Source organism: Vicugna pacos, chromosome 3 (assembly GCF_048564905.1).
Source record: "Vicugna pacos chromosome 3, VicPac4, whole genome shotgun sequence".
Lineage (NCBI taxonomy): Eukaryota > Metazoa > Chordata > Mammalia > Artiodactyla > Camelidae > Vicugna > Vicugna pacos.
Genome location: NC_132989.1, coordinates 17559839 through 17576391, shown reverse-complemented (window position 1 = coordinate 17576391; position 16553 = coordinate 17559839). Strand labels below are relative to the sequence as shown.

The 16553-nt window shown below is 37.0% G+C and overlaps 1 protein-coding gene across 17 annotated transcripts in view; it reads right to left on the bottom strand.

The window, feature by feature from the left end:
- PPP2R2B (protein phosphatase 2 regulatory subunit Bbeta) overlaps positions 1-16553 on the bottom strand; it is a 619288-nt gene that overhangs the window by 152349 nt on the left and 450386 nt on the right. The window contains exon 3 of one of the 17 annotated variants that reach the window (XM_072955419.1): positions 15906-16052. The exons of the other annotated variants lie outside the window; for them this stretch is intronic. Within the exon in view, the coding sequence (XP_072811520.1) occupies positions 15906-15921 (16 nt within the window). The 5' untranslated portion in view covers positions 15922-16052. The remainder of the gene's footprint in view (positions 1-15905; positions 16053-16553) is intronic. 17 annotated transcript variants of the gene reach the window in all.

Below are 16553 nucleotides of genomic sequence, written 5' to 3'. Positions count from 1 at the left end.
TCTCTTTCAGGTATTAGTTTAGCTATGACAGATCCAAAGTCTTAGCTTGAAAAAAAAAAAAAGGAAAAAGGAAAATAATAATAATTGGATCCTTAAATTCTAAAGAGTTAAATATGCCACCTTCCAGTATACCTGTTTATTTTATGTCTAAGAACTGTAGTCCCAGCACTGTAGTTAACTACAAAAATGGCAAAATCTTACTAAAAACAACCTAAAATGACAATAGCCATTATGGGGAATGTTCTAATGAGGCAAGAGCATTCATTTAAGAAGTGTTCTTGAAAGAAAGGGTTCCAAATTAAACAAACAGAATGGGCTATCTATTTTAATTGGCACGCAGAAACTTTCAAAGGCTTCAAGATTCCAAAATAGCTTCACTGAAAGATTCACTGCAAAAGGCTAATGAAAAATTAAAGACTCGAGAGACACCTGAAATGAAAGAGTAAGGATGATGTGGCTCCCCCTGCTCCTCTCTTTTACCCAAGCACTCATATTCTACTAATTCTCTATCTAAACTGCGTTTCCATACTGTAGAGACCATTAAAATAAATCCATTTAATCTTATCCAGCTTGACCTCACATAAAATTCTTTTCCCAAGATTCCTTTCCCACAAACCATCTACAATTTTGTCCTTTTTTCCCTCTTTCCAATTGTGAAATAACCAGTCTTTCTTTGGAACAAAATTACTTTCCTTTTCTCAGTAAAAATGCATCTCCATCCCTTATACCCTCTTTTCCCCAAAACACATATTCTACTTTCCTTATATACAGAGATGTTCTCCTTTATTACTAAAATAAAACCACCCCAGGTTGCAGGTAATGCTCCTCAGGTATTTTTCACTCTTTGGTCAAAGACCAATCTAAGGGCCATAGTCCAAGAATTTCCTAAATGTCAGGAGGATTCCCCCAAGTTTTAGGAATAATTAAAAGTCGTTATAGGGGCCTATAGCAGCAGGCTGCCAGATCTTTGTCAGGTGCTGGTAGGACCTAGTGACGTTCAAGAATGGATGAAGGAAACAAAATGGCAAAACCCCAAGGGTGATACTGGAGATCCTAACATGGTCCCCTCATGGAACAAAAAAAGCTCAAAATATAGCAACTGCTCTTCTAAGAGCCATTCCTAGTCTTCCCTGCCACACTAATTGGTCTATTATTCAAACACGCAAACAATAGAAGGATGAATCTGACTTTAAAGTCCATCTGGAAGCTCTCTCCCTGTGGCATTCTGGGTTTCATACAATAGAAGAGGTCCCCCAGCCTGCTCTGGCTGCCCTGTCAATAGATTATATCCTGAGATTAGGGGACTGATAAAAAGACAAAAAAAAAAAATAGGTTGGAAGTTACCAGACTGACTGAATTTGCGACCATAGCTGAGCACTTGGATAGGACTTTGGAATGAGATTGTAGATGAAATCTGCCGAGATAGTGTTCTTACAGCTCCAGGGTTCCAAGGTTAGGCATCTAAAACAACGCCTAGAACACACTCATTACAGACTCCTAGGGGTTCATCATCAGAAAGCTAGCCCAGGGGTCAATGTCACATTTGTAATCAACCAGGGCGATGGAAAAAAACTGTCCTCAAAGATTTTATGTGAATTCTTCAACATTAACTCGAATACATTCATATACACCTCCAAAGGAGGTCCCAGAGCCCCTTCCAGAACTGATGGGACTCCCAAGAAATTTTCTAGTAAACTGCTACAGTATTTTGTTAAACAACTAAGGGAAACGAAAATGAATGAAAAAACCTTGCCAAACCACTATATATAAAAATAGATTAAAAAACCAAATTTTTTCTGTATAGCACAGAGAACTTTATTCAATATCTTGTAATGACCTTTAATGAAAAAGAATATGAAAATGAATATATGTACGTATTTGCATGACTGGGACATTATGCTGTACACCAGAAACTGACACATTGTAACTGACTGTACTTCAATAAAAAACAGAACAAAACAAAAAGCAAATTCAGTCTTAGGAAAAAAAAAACCTTGCCAAATTCTGGTATATACTGGAGTTACACTCTCTAAACCCCACTTGGAGCCTCCAGATGGGATCCTGGAAAAACTGGCAGAAAGCCAGCACAGGGTGAAAATTCTTACCAGAATCAACCTTCCTGGAGCTCTGTGTATAGTATCCAATAAAGAGAGAAAAATAAAATAGCTTTTGCACTCTCTTTGGAGACGCCTCTCAAGTCCAAGAAGTTGTTCAAACTTCCAGAAATATTTACTGCTTATACCTGCTAAAAGCTGACAAGATATTTAAAAAGATTTTTAAGTAGCTTTGTACTCAGAAACTGGCCAGATTGGAAGCTGATATTCAGAGCCCGATAGATATTTATTTTTAGGCATCTTCCCCTAAGCTAAAATAAAACTATGTACTCAGGAGGAAGGAAAAAAATAAAAAACCTTCTAAAGCCCCTGCAAAAGGATTTATGGGTAGATCAACCTATGATGTCATTTAAGTTGCAAGCCAATTCCTTGAGGAATTAAAAGTAACTGTCCTTATCTTACAAATCTTTTGCAAAACCAGAAATGCTCAAGGATCTCTTATATAGGTCATTTCTTTTTCAACTTCAGGAAGGTAATTCTCATCAGAAACAAACAAAAAAACAAAAGGGGAAAGGTCTTCAAAAACTTAGATGAATGACAAATATTTTAAATGTCTTTTCCACTAATATTAGTAAAAAGCTTTACCCATCTGGGAAGGTAACTTAAACTTACTTCATCTACAAGAAACAACTTAGACACAACTTCTTTTATAAGGAATGAGTCTTGTATTATTACATCTGACTCATGGTGATAATTTTAAAACAGAAGCTATAAGGTCTTTGTTCGCATCTGTTCAGATGTTTATGTGTGTCTATATGTATGTTATATTTTCTACCTCTGGATGGTTATTATCAAAATTAACTTGTGAAAGAGTCCTATTTAACTGGCTTGAAGAGACTTAAGCACTCTGTGAATTAAGAATCCCTAAAACTCTCAGAAATATAAAAGAAACTAACTCAAATGCTTTTCAGGTTCATGTGATCTGAGATAACCTCTGGTGAACAAAAGCTGGTTTAGGTTTGCTGGATTAATTAAAAGAGGTCTATCTTTAGAATTATCAGCATTAAACATAATGTAGAAGTACAGCTTTATTCTGCCTGAGTTTGTTGGTCAAATAAGTACACGTTATCTGTTACGGAATTTGTGGGCAAGAAAACCAGCCTGGAATGATGGTTGACTTTGTCTAATATCTCAGGGAGTTTTTGTGGGTATTCTAAACATAATTTTCTTTAACATTTTTAAATTGAATTATAGTCATTTTACAATATTGTGTCAAATTCCAGTATAGAGCACAATTTTTTAGTTATACATATACATATATTCATTGTCACATTTTTTTCACTGTGAGCTACCATAAGATTTTGTATATATTTTCTTGTGCTATACAGTATAATCTTGTTTATCTATTCTACATTTTGAAATCCCAGTCTGTCCCTTCCAATCTAAACATAATTATTGACACTAAGTAAATTAAACAGTGGGAAACAGGATAAAAGTTCTTAGGTGAACTTTTAAAATAGTTTCTTCAGATCTTTTTGGTAACCTGAAACCTTAAAGTTTTGCTAAGTTAAATTAAATAATGAATAGTCATTAAATATCTAGATCATTTCTAAATAAAATAACATTGTAGTATTAATTACTGAACACAAGTTTATCCTTTTTTTTTTGGCCTCCTTTTAGAGAAACACTAAAGCTATTTGGGTTTCTTAGTAAGTATGTTTTGGGCCACATCAAAATGTAGAATAGATAAACAAGGTTGTACTGTGTAGCGCAGGGAAATATATACAGGATCTCGTGGTGCCTCATAGTGAAAGAGAATGTGACAATGAATGTATGTATGTTCATGTATAACTGAAAAATTGTGCTCTACACTGGAATTTGACACAACATTGTAAAATGACTATAACTCAATAAAAAAAATGTAAAAAAAAAACTTACCAGGAGAAAACATGTTTCTAGAAATTATAAAAATGTTTATAAATGTGTTCAGCAACAGAATGCTAATATCAAAGTTAACAACTTATTACTTCTTTATTTTCACTAAAAATTAAAAATTTTATGGTGAAAAATTCTAATATAATATATATTATATATAATATTTATAATTAAAGCTTATAAAGTTGATTATTTTATTTATAACATAAAATATTTTATTTATTTAAATATTAGATATGTACCTATATATGTATATGATATATAATTAAAGCTACTAGAAATAAAAGGGGGAACATCTCTGTATGTAAGGAAAGTAGAAAGTGTGTTTTTGGTAAAAGAGGGTGTAAGGGATGGAGATGCATTTTTAGTGAGAAAAAAGAAAGTAATTTTGTCCTAAAGAGAGACTGGTTATTTCATAATGGGAAAGAGAAAAAAACAAAGGACAAAACTGTGGATGGATTGTGGAAAAAGAATCTTGGGAAAAAAATTTTATGTGAGGTGAAGCTGGATAAGATTAAATGAATTTGTTTTAAGGGTTTTAAAAGTTAGCTTGAATGTTAATAATATACTTATGTAAAAGCCTAATTTTCTTTAATTTGCTGAAAGGACAATTTTATTATATTATTGGGCTCATCTTAATAAGAAATTGTTCAAATTTTGAACTTTCTGTATTTGCCTGTGAAGTCTTCAGTTGTCACTAAGTGGATAAGTATTATTTCACAGTAACTTAAGATCCTATTGGACCAAGTGTTTTAAAGTCTTTTAAAATTCTTAACAAATTCTTAACTTCCCCAAATCAAATTCTGAACAGTCTTTTTTGACTTAGAACTAATTTTGGAATTTTTCCAGAGGGTCCCCTGAAAACTGCAAAAGATTTGCTTTTTCTCTCCTTAAAAAAAGGGAGATGTTAAACAAATTAGGTTTACTCTATACGTTAAATTATATGAGAAGTATTGTTAAATAAAAAGTAATATTAAGCCTTCCTTATGATCTATTTGTTTAGGTATGTTATAAGTGTTCCACAAACTATGTCAAATTCCTGGAAATCTAATTATGTCTTGGTATAATGTTATCAGTCACAATTATACTTATCTATCTGAAAATATGTGTGTCAAAGAAATCACCGAATTTCCTTGACAACTGCATTGTAATGAATACTTATCACCTATTTAACCATGGCCATTTTTAAAGTCTTTTTGTCATTTATAGAGTTACTGTTTTATTCTGTTGCTTTTGCAAAAGTGTTCCTGCAGAAGTGCTTTGTCTTCAAGGAGATTCATGGAAAGGGCTTTGACAGATACAGGTTTCTAATAACTTTAAGATCATAAAACTGAACTGGGCAGGAATTTCCAGAACTAATGGAAAAACTAGATTCAAATAAAACAAGTATTAATTGGGACTGAATGTGCTGAGGAGGATGACGCTAATTTCTTATGTCTTTTTTTGCTGTTGTTGGAAACATTAAAACATTCCTTAATTTTTGTTTTTCCAGATTTAAGGAAACCTTTCCTCTTAAGCTATCTATGTTGTGTAGCAATTTGATAAAGTATACCTTAGTAAACAAAGATGAAATATTTACTTTATCTCCTTACCTGATTCCTCCAGAATTTAAAAACTCTTGAGTATTCTGTCATGACAATGTAGCTAATTATTTGCATTAAGTTCAAACAGAATCTGTTCTCCTTGTAACAGAACACAACTGGAAGCACTGGCTGCATTACCAAGGTGTTGACTGGTATGTCGTATGTGAGAGAGATATGCACAGACTGAGATACGGCCAAAGCTTATATGGTCAGTCACTATTCTTGCTGCTCTTGCATAAATAATCAGGGCAAGTTTAATGTAAACAAATTAGTTTTACTGTCATTATCTTTTTAAGAAAATGGGGGCAATTGTAGAGAGAAAAATTATGTCTGTACCTTAGTCAATACTAGATTCTGGTCCTATTATTGTCTTTAAGGTTTTGCTATATATACCTGTAAAATGGACTGGATCCTGATTCTTATTTTCTTAAATATCTAACTAAGACTCTCCAAACTAACATTTCCAATTTCCTTCCACTGTTCTGATTTGGGATCACTAAGAACAAAGACTGCCCTTGAACTTCCTTGGAAAGGACTATAACTGATCCTCCTAACTACCCAGATGGCAGTTTGACTGCCAAACTTCAGGGACTTGAACTTTGGGGCCACATCTCACAGCTGAAGAAGGTGCCACCTGACACTGGGTCCTATGCAAACAACGGAGATCCCTGAATCATACTGACTAGGAAGTAGCCAACATCGAGGCAGACTGCTTCCTCCCAAGATGATGGCTTGAGACTTCATACTTTAGACTCTTTTTTCTTACCTTTCTCTCCACTGCTCTGGCATTGGTCTGGAAAGATAATGCCATCATGCATATCCCCAGGCCACTGATAAGGAGGGTGATCTTTCAGATAGAGTTGTCATCAAAAAGTCTGACCTGCCCATTAACAATGCCACCTTAGTGGGAGTGGTTTGTGCCCCACAGGATTTAACATTTGTCTGTGTTGGTTACCATTCCCCCTTGGGCTTCTGAATGCCTAAATGGCTGGCACATAACCAAGCAATGCCTCTGCAGTTACCTAACTGTGCCCCTAAGTCTTCACAAACAAACTGAGATCACTCACTGGTCAACTTCCCTGAATTTGCATCACTGAGTTAGAACCTACCAGGAAGCTTTCATGACTCAGGATTTGCTTCCTTTGGCAGGTCCCCACTTCCCTTATGTAAATGTACTTGAGGCTATGATCAGGAATCTCTCCTTAACCCTTAAAGATGCTGCAGAATCTGCTGCTAAAGCAGTAGTTGCCCAGTGAAAATCCTTACATGCTCTGCCCAAAGTTGATCCTGATAATAGGATAGCCCTTGATTATTTTTGAGCTGAGCAAGGAGGCATCTGTGTTGCACCCAACACCACCTGGTGCACCTGGGGATTAACACTTCTGGGGAAGTTGAAACTCAGTTATATAAGATCACTGAGCAAGCCAATTGGCTTGAAAAGGTGACTCCTTCAATGGAGTCTTTCTTTGACACATTTGATTTAGATTGAGTCTTGGAGACCATGGCTGTGATGTATACCCCAAACATTGGGAACGATCCTACTGATAATAGTCAGAGTCATCTCCCTGGCATGCTGTACTCTCTCAAAAACTTTAAATGCATCTTCGCAACCACTAACCACCAAGCAAATGATCTTCCCAAGACTGGAATGCCAGAAAAGGAATGAAGAGAATGACCTACTAAAAAATTGTGAGCCTGAAGTCATGACCTGTGAGTATCACAGATTCAGGAAACACACACACACACACACACACACACACACACACACACAATCAGTAAATGCTGTGAGAAGAACAGAGGTGTGGCTGAGAGGGGCACTACTGCCTGAATTTTTGATCACACCTCTTAGTTAAGCTAAGAGTCTGGTCAAAAGTGGCAATTTGTTTAAAAAGAAACAACAGGTCCTCAATGGAATCACTTATGCTAAGTCCACGTCACCAAACCAAGACTTAGTACTTAACCTAACTGCGCTCCCACCTCTCCCAGGAAAATAATCTTAACTGGTCAGTCTTGAATTTCCTGGTCAGCATTAGGGAGGGAATCTGCTTGATAGACCCTTTCTGTCCCCCAAAGAGAGACGAGATAATCTACTGTTTCCTCCCCCTGCCCCATTCTGCCTATAACAGCCTTCCATTTTGCACAGTGGCTTAGAGTTCTATTCTATCTGCTAGATGGGATGCTGCCCAATTCTTGAGTCATTAAATAAAACCAGTAAGATCTTTAAAATGTACTCAGTTGGGTTTTGTTTTTTTTAACAGGTTAGACCATTCCCATCCTTCCAAAGAAAGAAAGGAAAAAAAACACAAACACTTATATGTCTCTCTGTGTGTGTTTGTTTGTACTCCACCTTAGTTTAAACCATCTTCATAGTTATTAGTAAAGTATTAATAAATGATCTAATCCCACATTTCATTGCAACACAATGAAGAATTCCACGTTCCCAGAGGTAAGAAGAGCTAGTGAGGCCAATGATTAAATTCTTGGTAGAAAATGCATAGTTGTAAATAGAGGTTTCAGAGGCAGTAAGAAGATTTTATCAAAAGTGTGTCATACAGACTATTTTATAGCAAATTTATATCCTTTTAAAGTTCCAGATAGATGAGAATTTTTTCTATGTAGTAGAAAACCTAATACTAATTTTAAAAAGGTCAGAGTTGTAAATAATAACCTCAGTGCACCTGCCAATATTCACATGTGTAAATTAGAAGACATAGTGTTTCTATGTTATCTGAATGGTTTTACATTCCTTAGCTAGAGTAAACATGGGATATCCATGTCTAGGCAGTGTGTGTGTTTCCACATAGTACTGGGATAATTTTCAGGATTTTTACCATCCTGGTAAGAAAAGCTTCATAAGGAGGTTTAACAGCATAAGAGAAATAAGGTCAATTTACTCTCTGTTCTTTATTCCTCTGAGTTTTACAGTCAGATCTGTATCCAAAGAGCTGAACATGGAGGGAACAACATAAGCTTTCCACAATGGGAAGTGACCCCAACCCTTTATGTTGACACCTGACTTACTACTGATGACATCTGTACTACTCTAAAATGCAAAAAATATTTATATTGTGCCCAACTTGAAAACATCGAGACCATTCATTCCTTCTTCACATCCAGTAGGCTGGCTTCTATGCTTTCATCTGATTCTTCCAGCACTGCACACGTTATTTTTAGAACTTGGTTTTCTCATCAGATTTATAAAGAAGATAGTTAATTCAGATTTTGCATCTCAGGAAGTGCTTGGAATAAACTTGATAAAAGAAACTCATTAGTTCTCCCAAAGAGACATCAGAAGGACTTTAATTAAGTCACATAATTAAGTCACCCTGACACATACGATTTCTTATGTTGTAACTTGCAAGTCCAGCAGAGGGTCACCTTGGGAAAGTATTTAGACCAGCTGTTTGGGATAGGTCTTTTCAGATTCTCCATTTGTCATAACCTGGTGATTAAAGAATTAGTTTAAGATGGTGGTACCTAAACATGTTCTCTTAAAAAAAAAGATTATTATTAAGCCACTAAGAATGAGGGGAAAAAAAAGGAGTGAACCAATGGAGTCTCCTGAAAAGCCCTCATTCTACTTTCTGAATATGTGCCTCACTTAGATGCAGAAGGATGTCTTTGCTAACTCTTATCAGCTCACAAGTTGATCTAACACATATATAGTCGTCTTTGATATATTTTGCTGATGATAAAGAAATAATCGAGTTCCATCTCAAAAAAGAAAATTCATTCCAGTTCTTTTAAATAAGATGCCTGGAAAAAATACAAGAGAAAAGTTCTCTAAATTAACACGTGTTTAGAGGAACAGCCATGTTCCAGAGATATCACACCATGTAAAAGACCACCCCATGTAGGAAGAACTGTGAGAACCAGTGGCCTGGGACTTCAGGCAGCTGAAAAGAGCCAATTTAACATCAGACCAAAATTGAGTTGGATAAATTGGAGGTTCGAGATTTGCAGATACTAACTGCTATATATAAAATAAACAACAAGTTTCTACTGTATAGCACAGGGAAGTATATTCAATATCTTGCAGTTATCCATAAGGAAAAAGAATATGAAAAGGAATATATGGATGTATATGTGTGACTGAAACATCATGCTGTACACCAGAAATAGACACAACATTGTAAACTGACTAGACTTCAATAAAAAGGAATGCAAAGTAAAAACAAAACTGAGTCAGAAAACACAGGGTTCCTTCAAATAATACTAGTAACTATTATTCTAGCTAATGTGTTTTCTTTATCTGAATGTCTTCATTGACCCTCATAAGCACTTCATGAGGTGAGATCTGTTATTTCCAGTTTTGAAAGACAAAACTGACGCTCAGAGAGGTTAAATCCACAGTCACATAGCAACTCCCACCTGACCAAAGCTCCCATACCTCTCCTCTGCGCAGTGGGTCCCATGAAGAGCTTAGCAGAAATGGTAACAGCACAAAATATCTCAGGGAGTATTCTTGAGCTCCTCTTTGCACATGTCAAGACTTCACTAAAGGTCGAGGTTGAAGAGGAAACCACAAAACAGTCATATGTGAGATTGTGTGCAAGTGTCTCATAGTCTCAAAATTTGAACCCTCACACGCACCCCTATTACCTGTTCAAGGAATTGAAAGAGCTTGCAAGACTCTTCAATCATCTCATCTATAACCACATTTCATTCAACTCCTATTTTGCCTGAGGCCAGTAGTCCATATCAGAAATGCCCCTGCCATCATGCTCCCAAGACCACCTCCCACTACAGCGAGGAGGGTGATGACTGCCCTGCTCTGGATTCTTAAGTGGGCTGTGAACGAACATCTTCACATCTTCCTCCTGGACAGGATGACTCTGCTGCTGAGGCCAGTAGCTGGCCAGAGCCTTTGACACGGCAGAGATGTCAACTATTCACTCCCACTGACATTTCAATTCCCTGAGGTGCTTTGGGGAAAAATATCTTATTAGAGATTCACAGTGAACACTTCCATGTTAAAGACTCTGTAAAGTCCAGCAGTTAAAAATTGGTTCAAAATCTGTGGTAGCCAATGCCCTTAAAGATTTTTGGGGGTGAAACAGAGCTTCTTTTCCTCTTCCTTAACCATCTCCACTGTCTCTCCCCAGGTCATGCCGACCTCATCTCTCAGCCAAGTTCATGGTCATGGCCTCCCAACCTGGTCTCTTCACACCACTCCCACTAACTTTCCATCCTTTCTCTCTCTCAACAGTGATCTCCTTAAAGTATGAACCGTCTCCTTCCTTCACTGCTTAGAATCCTAGATTTTCCACTGCATTAAGGTAAAACCCAAACTCATTTCTAAGGACTCTAAGGCCTGACATCGTCCGATGCTGAGACCACCCCTCTGACGTGGACTTTCATCACTCTCTTCCTCAGTACCTTCCAGCCCCACTGACCCCCTCTCAGCTCCTAAGTGAGCCAAGACTTTCCTGTTTCTGGACATCTGCTTTTGCCTCTGCCTGAAATACTGTCTCTGAGACTTTTTCTCACCCCCCCACCCCACTTCAGGTCTCAGGATAGCTATCTTCTCTTCAGACAAAGCTTTTGTTCTTTATAAAATTTTATTTTGTCAGACAAAGATTTTGTAACCACCTAAAGAGCTATCCTTTCCAGCCCCCTCCTCAATCTGCTCCCGCCCTTCGAAGCAGTTCAAAAAGTGTGGTGTTTGGACCAACAGCATCAGCAACTCAGAACTGGTCAGAAATGCATGTTCTTGGGCCCTGCCGCAGACCTGCTGAGTCACAAACTCGAATGGGGGGTGGAGGTGGCCATCTGTGTACTAACAAGCCCTCCAGGGGAATTCTCCTACATGCTAAAGTTTGCACTATTCAGTGACAGTGTCCTGCGTATTTCCTGTGTGTTTATCACGAATTATCATGATTTCTTCTTATTTAACCAGTTTTGTCCAACTCCCTCACTAGACCCATAAGGACTGTATGGATAGGACTTTAGTCCAGGACCATAGCTGAGGTTAAGTGCTATTTCCTGACAAGGAATACACCTCGAGAAATACTGCTTTAAACAGGTCCGGGTTAGCCAGTGGATAAACTTCAAGTGCCATCACCCACATGCCACCAATTTTTCTGTCTGTTCATTTATCAAAATTTATTTATGTCTATCATAGGTCAGGCACTACTTCAGATAATACAAATACAAACATGAGCAAGTCTTTGTTCTGAAAGAATTTATAGACAAGTGGGATTAAAAAATAGATAAACACATAATTATGTCATTTTGATAAGCATTATAGTAAAGTCTAGCAAAGCTCATCAGAAGCATTAGAAATATGCATGCTCTTGTCTTTGAACTAGTTATTCCAGTTCTAAAAATTAATTCAAAGAAAATAATCAGGGGTGTATATACTGATTTATCTAAAGGATATTTACCACAGCCTTATTTACACTAGCCAAAAAAAAAAAAAAAAAAAATCAGAAGCAACCTAGATGTAAAAGCATGAAGAATACTTTTTTTTCTTTTAAACCCTGTTTACACAGTTCTTAAAAAAATTGTTGTAAATAAAGAATATTTTTTAAATTATCCTACATGTAAGATAGTATACTAAAAAATTCTTAATAGCATATGAAATTGTTCACAATATATTGTTAAGGGAAAAACTATAAAATACAGTTTTATACAGTATATGTGCTATATACATTTATATACAAATATATAAAATATATATACACACATTTGTATAGAAACACACTTAATACATTGAACATAGGAATATACTTAAACATGTTAGAAATGTGCACACCAAAATATTAATAGAAGTCACCGGGTGGTGTGCTAATGGGTAATTTAAGTTTTCTCCTTTTATGTTTCTTTGTTTCCAAATTTCCTACAATGTACTATTAGAGAGGAAAATGTCAAGGGCAGTGGGTCAGAGTAGAGGGGGCAAGTAAACCTGCTATGTGGACTAAAGGGTGTCAACACAGAGGAGGTGTCATTGGAGCTGGGACCTGAGAACACATGGGACCTGGTGTCAGGAAGAGGTGTCAGCAAAAGCAGGAGTCAGGAAAGTAGAGTGTGCTTGGGGGACAGGAAGTAGCTAAGCGAGGCAGAAGCAGTTACACAGGGGATTTGCAGCTCTCTACCAAATTTAGCCTACAGAGAGCAATCTGTTTGTTTACCTTCACAAAAGAAAACAAAGCCCCATATGGACAGCGGCATTCTTTATTAATCAAAATCAGAGTTTACTTATGCATGATGGGCCACCGGGCTCCACAGGGCTCTCTTCTCAACATTTTTGAAAAGCCCCAGACGGACTTCTGGTTGTGTAAAGGATAATACAAATAAACAGAAATCATACCAAGGTTTCACTCTGGCTGGATTATTAGCAGATAACATCAGATGGAAGAGGAAGGAGGAGGACATTTAAAAACATCCTTGTATCTTAGACCCAAAGCTCCCAGTGCCAGAAATCTAAAGGCAGGCGTAATCCTGGGGTCTGGCCATTGTCACTGGCCAAGAGGACTGAATGAGCAGTAACAACCTCTTTGATGTTCATTCATCGCTCAGCACCAATACAGAAATTTCAAAGGCCATGATAAGTGGCTTGACAACCTGGAGACAGATGATAAAGTCTCAGCTTCTGATCACTAAACACAATAACTCCCTTATGAACAGGTGCTACTAATTTTTGTTTTTAAAAGACCTATCTTGTGCTGTCAATCATTTTCAGGTCAATTACATGAGAAACTTTTGACCTGAAGCATACTTAGATCTTGCTAAAATTCAGTTAAGTGTAAATTTGGGGAAAGGTCCATGTGGTTTAAATAGAGGGGATTGCCCTAGGAATGATTTATATCAAAGGTTACAAACTTAAATGTCAACAGAGCAGTGGCAAATGATGAGTTGTCTACCAAAATCAGGACTTGGCTTCTTCTGCAGGAATCAACTTTTAGCCAGGCACGTCATTATGCAGAAACACTTCCCCAGCCTCCTTCGCTTTGGCAGACAGGCTCAAAGCTCACCAAGCTATTTCTCCTGGGCACATAGCTAACACTATTTCCCAGTCTCCTTCGCAGTTAGAAGAGGCCATGTGACTGGGTTCTAGCCAATGGATTGGGGGTGGAGATGATATACTCCACGTGCTGGCCCATAAAAAACTCCCCAACTAAATTCTACCTCTGTTTCCACTTAATAGGAGATGAGAAAGAAATTCAGGGACCAACCTACAGGAAGTCAGACTGTGCGCACCCTCTGAGTCAGAAACCCTACTTCCAAGAAGCTATGCTACAGAAGCTCTTCATGTGTACATGACAAATGACAAAGAGTCATTTATAGGGCCAGTCACTGTAGCAATGCTTATCATAGTAGAAAATTAGAAACAACTAGAATTACATCCATAGGAAAGGAGTTAAGTATATTCTGGAACATCCATACTATAAAATACAATGCAGTCTTTAAAAAGGTTAAGATGGCTCCATAGGTACTGATGAGGAAAGAACTCTAAGACCTATTGCTGAATACAAAAAGCAAGTTGCAGGATAATTCAGTCCCTGATCCAGCAGATATTTACTGATGGCTTATAGGTCAGGCACTGTTCTAGACACGAGATAAATGAATGAGCAAGAAAGACAAAAACTCTTGCCCTTAAAAGCACACAGAATGTATATTTTAAAGTCCTAAAACTATATATTAATTAGCAATATACATGTATCTGTTTCTCAATGGAAAAAAAGATCCTTAATGATACCCACAAAATTGTTTGTGGCAGTGACCTCTGGAGAGGGAAGCGGAGGTTAAAGGAGGGGATAGTAACTTTCTGGTCTATAATCTTCTATGTTGTTTGAATTCTTTTTTATGGGAATACATATGTACATTTGAATTCCTTTCAATGGAATGCATTTCAGTAATGGAACCAAAAACCTGTTTTGTAAAGGCCTCCCCGGAATCCCTTAAGGGCCTCTATGAAGAAGAGTGAGACATTTTTTCTCCTCCTTCAACCAGCACCTTAATCTACTTTATTTACATCCATAAGGAAGATTTTTTTTTTGATCAAAGGCTTGTGTGGCAACAAAGTTTAAGAATAGCCAACCTTGCTCATTAGTAGAAAGTTAAAATACACAAAGGAATAAGGAATAAGGATGAAAACGTCATTTGGGCCTAACACCGGACTGATCTCAGATCATGTAAAGATTCTGATTCTCCAATTCTTTTATTGCTAAGGCTTCTCTGCCTGTAAAGGACAAGATTTCAGCTTTTCAGACATCAAGTAACACTCAAATAAACATCACAAATGAGTTCAGATGTGAAAAGCACATTTTCAAACAGAAGAGTTTTTGTTTTATTTTAAAATTGTGCTAGCACCTAAAAGATCTCTGTAGTAGTGAAGATAAAGTTAATCCAGCAATGCATTTATCACAGTAAACCTCCAGAACAGAAATACATTACTTCCCTCTGATGGAATTTTAAATCAGCATGAGGGATTAAACAGTATTATCCAGCTGATGGAGAGGGCCTTGGAAAACACAATGGATTATGGGAAGTGACCAACATGTGCACTACTGTTTGTGTTCCAGGAACTCTTTTTGGATTTCTGTGATTAATATGTCTGATATAATTCTGGGAAGGTGGTATCTTCTCTCCCTTAACTTCTCATTTCATCTTCTCAAAAGGTCTGCACAAAGCAGAACCAGGCTTCATGCTCTTCTTTTAGACCATGGTTTACACGATCAGGATTTGAATTGAAGCAGTGGAAGTGGCCTCTCACATCTGCATTTCCTCTTTGAGTGTCTGGCTGACTAGGGGAAAGAGAGCACATTCTCCCTGATGTTAGCACATCCACTGAAATCATGAATTCTGGCCTACCAGAATAATATATAAAATAAAATAATACATCAATGTTGTCTGAAAGAGTACAGAGTAAGTGGACTGAATGGCACACAGAACCCAAAGTCAATCAAAGTCTATTCTTCCTTTCTTTTACATCCCTTCAGTTTGCTCTACATTTGAGTGGTCTCTTCTAAGTTTTATTCTGTCTATATAAAATAAAGCAACTACACAGCTATTTCAGAAAAAAGTTGTCTCCCCATCGATTCAGCTTTGCCTGAAATATCTTAACCGTAGAGGCCCGTTTTAACTGCTGTGAGATTTGTTTGTTTGTTTGTTTTTGTGTGTGTGTGCGTGTGTGTGTGAATTATCCAGATTGTCCGTTCTCTAGCACTCAGTGATAGGCTATCCCCCTAGATCTGTCTTCCCCCAAATACTTCATCCTTCCAACTTCCCCCTTCCCCCACCCCAAGACAGTCCCAGCCTGTGCTAATTGGTAATGTCAGCCACAAGAAAAATCTTAATATTTATAGGCAAAACATGAGATAAAACATACATTTTGAAGGCTTCATGACTTTTGTGGACTCCTAAGCACTGGATGAACCCAAGCAAGATGAAATCTCTCTCTTTTTTTTCTTTCTTTCTCTGAGATATTCGAATACTCTTACTTGGTGAATGACTTGATTGCACTGTTTTAGTTTTCCTAAAAATAGACAGTGTAGATGATCATCACTTCCCCATGGGTTGTTATAAGCATTAAGTGAGATTATGACTGTAAACTGTTTCACGCACAGTGCCTGGCACATGGAAAGCTTTACTAAACAGTAGCTATTACTGATGCTGTTATTAGTACTACCAGTAGTACATTTTTATTTTAAACTGAATTAAAAATACAGTAAGATCCAAGACCAAAGAGCAGAAAGCTTCTTGGATCCAGATTTTAGTAAAAATCAGGAATAAACTTCCTAATGAGGCAAATATTAAAAAAAAATGAACGCATTAAACATTACTACCAACCTTACAGAAATACAAGAGATTATCAGAGTATACTGTGAACAACTGTACATCGAAGGCTGGATAACCTAGATAACAAATTCCTTTTACTGACTCAAGAAAAAATAGAAAATCTGAATAAACCCATAACAAAGAGACTGAATCAGTAATGAAACAAAGAAAAGCCCAGAACAAGATGTAATCACTGTGA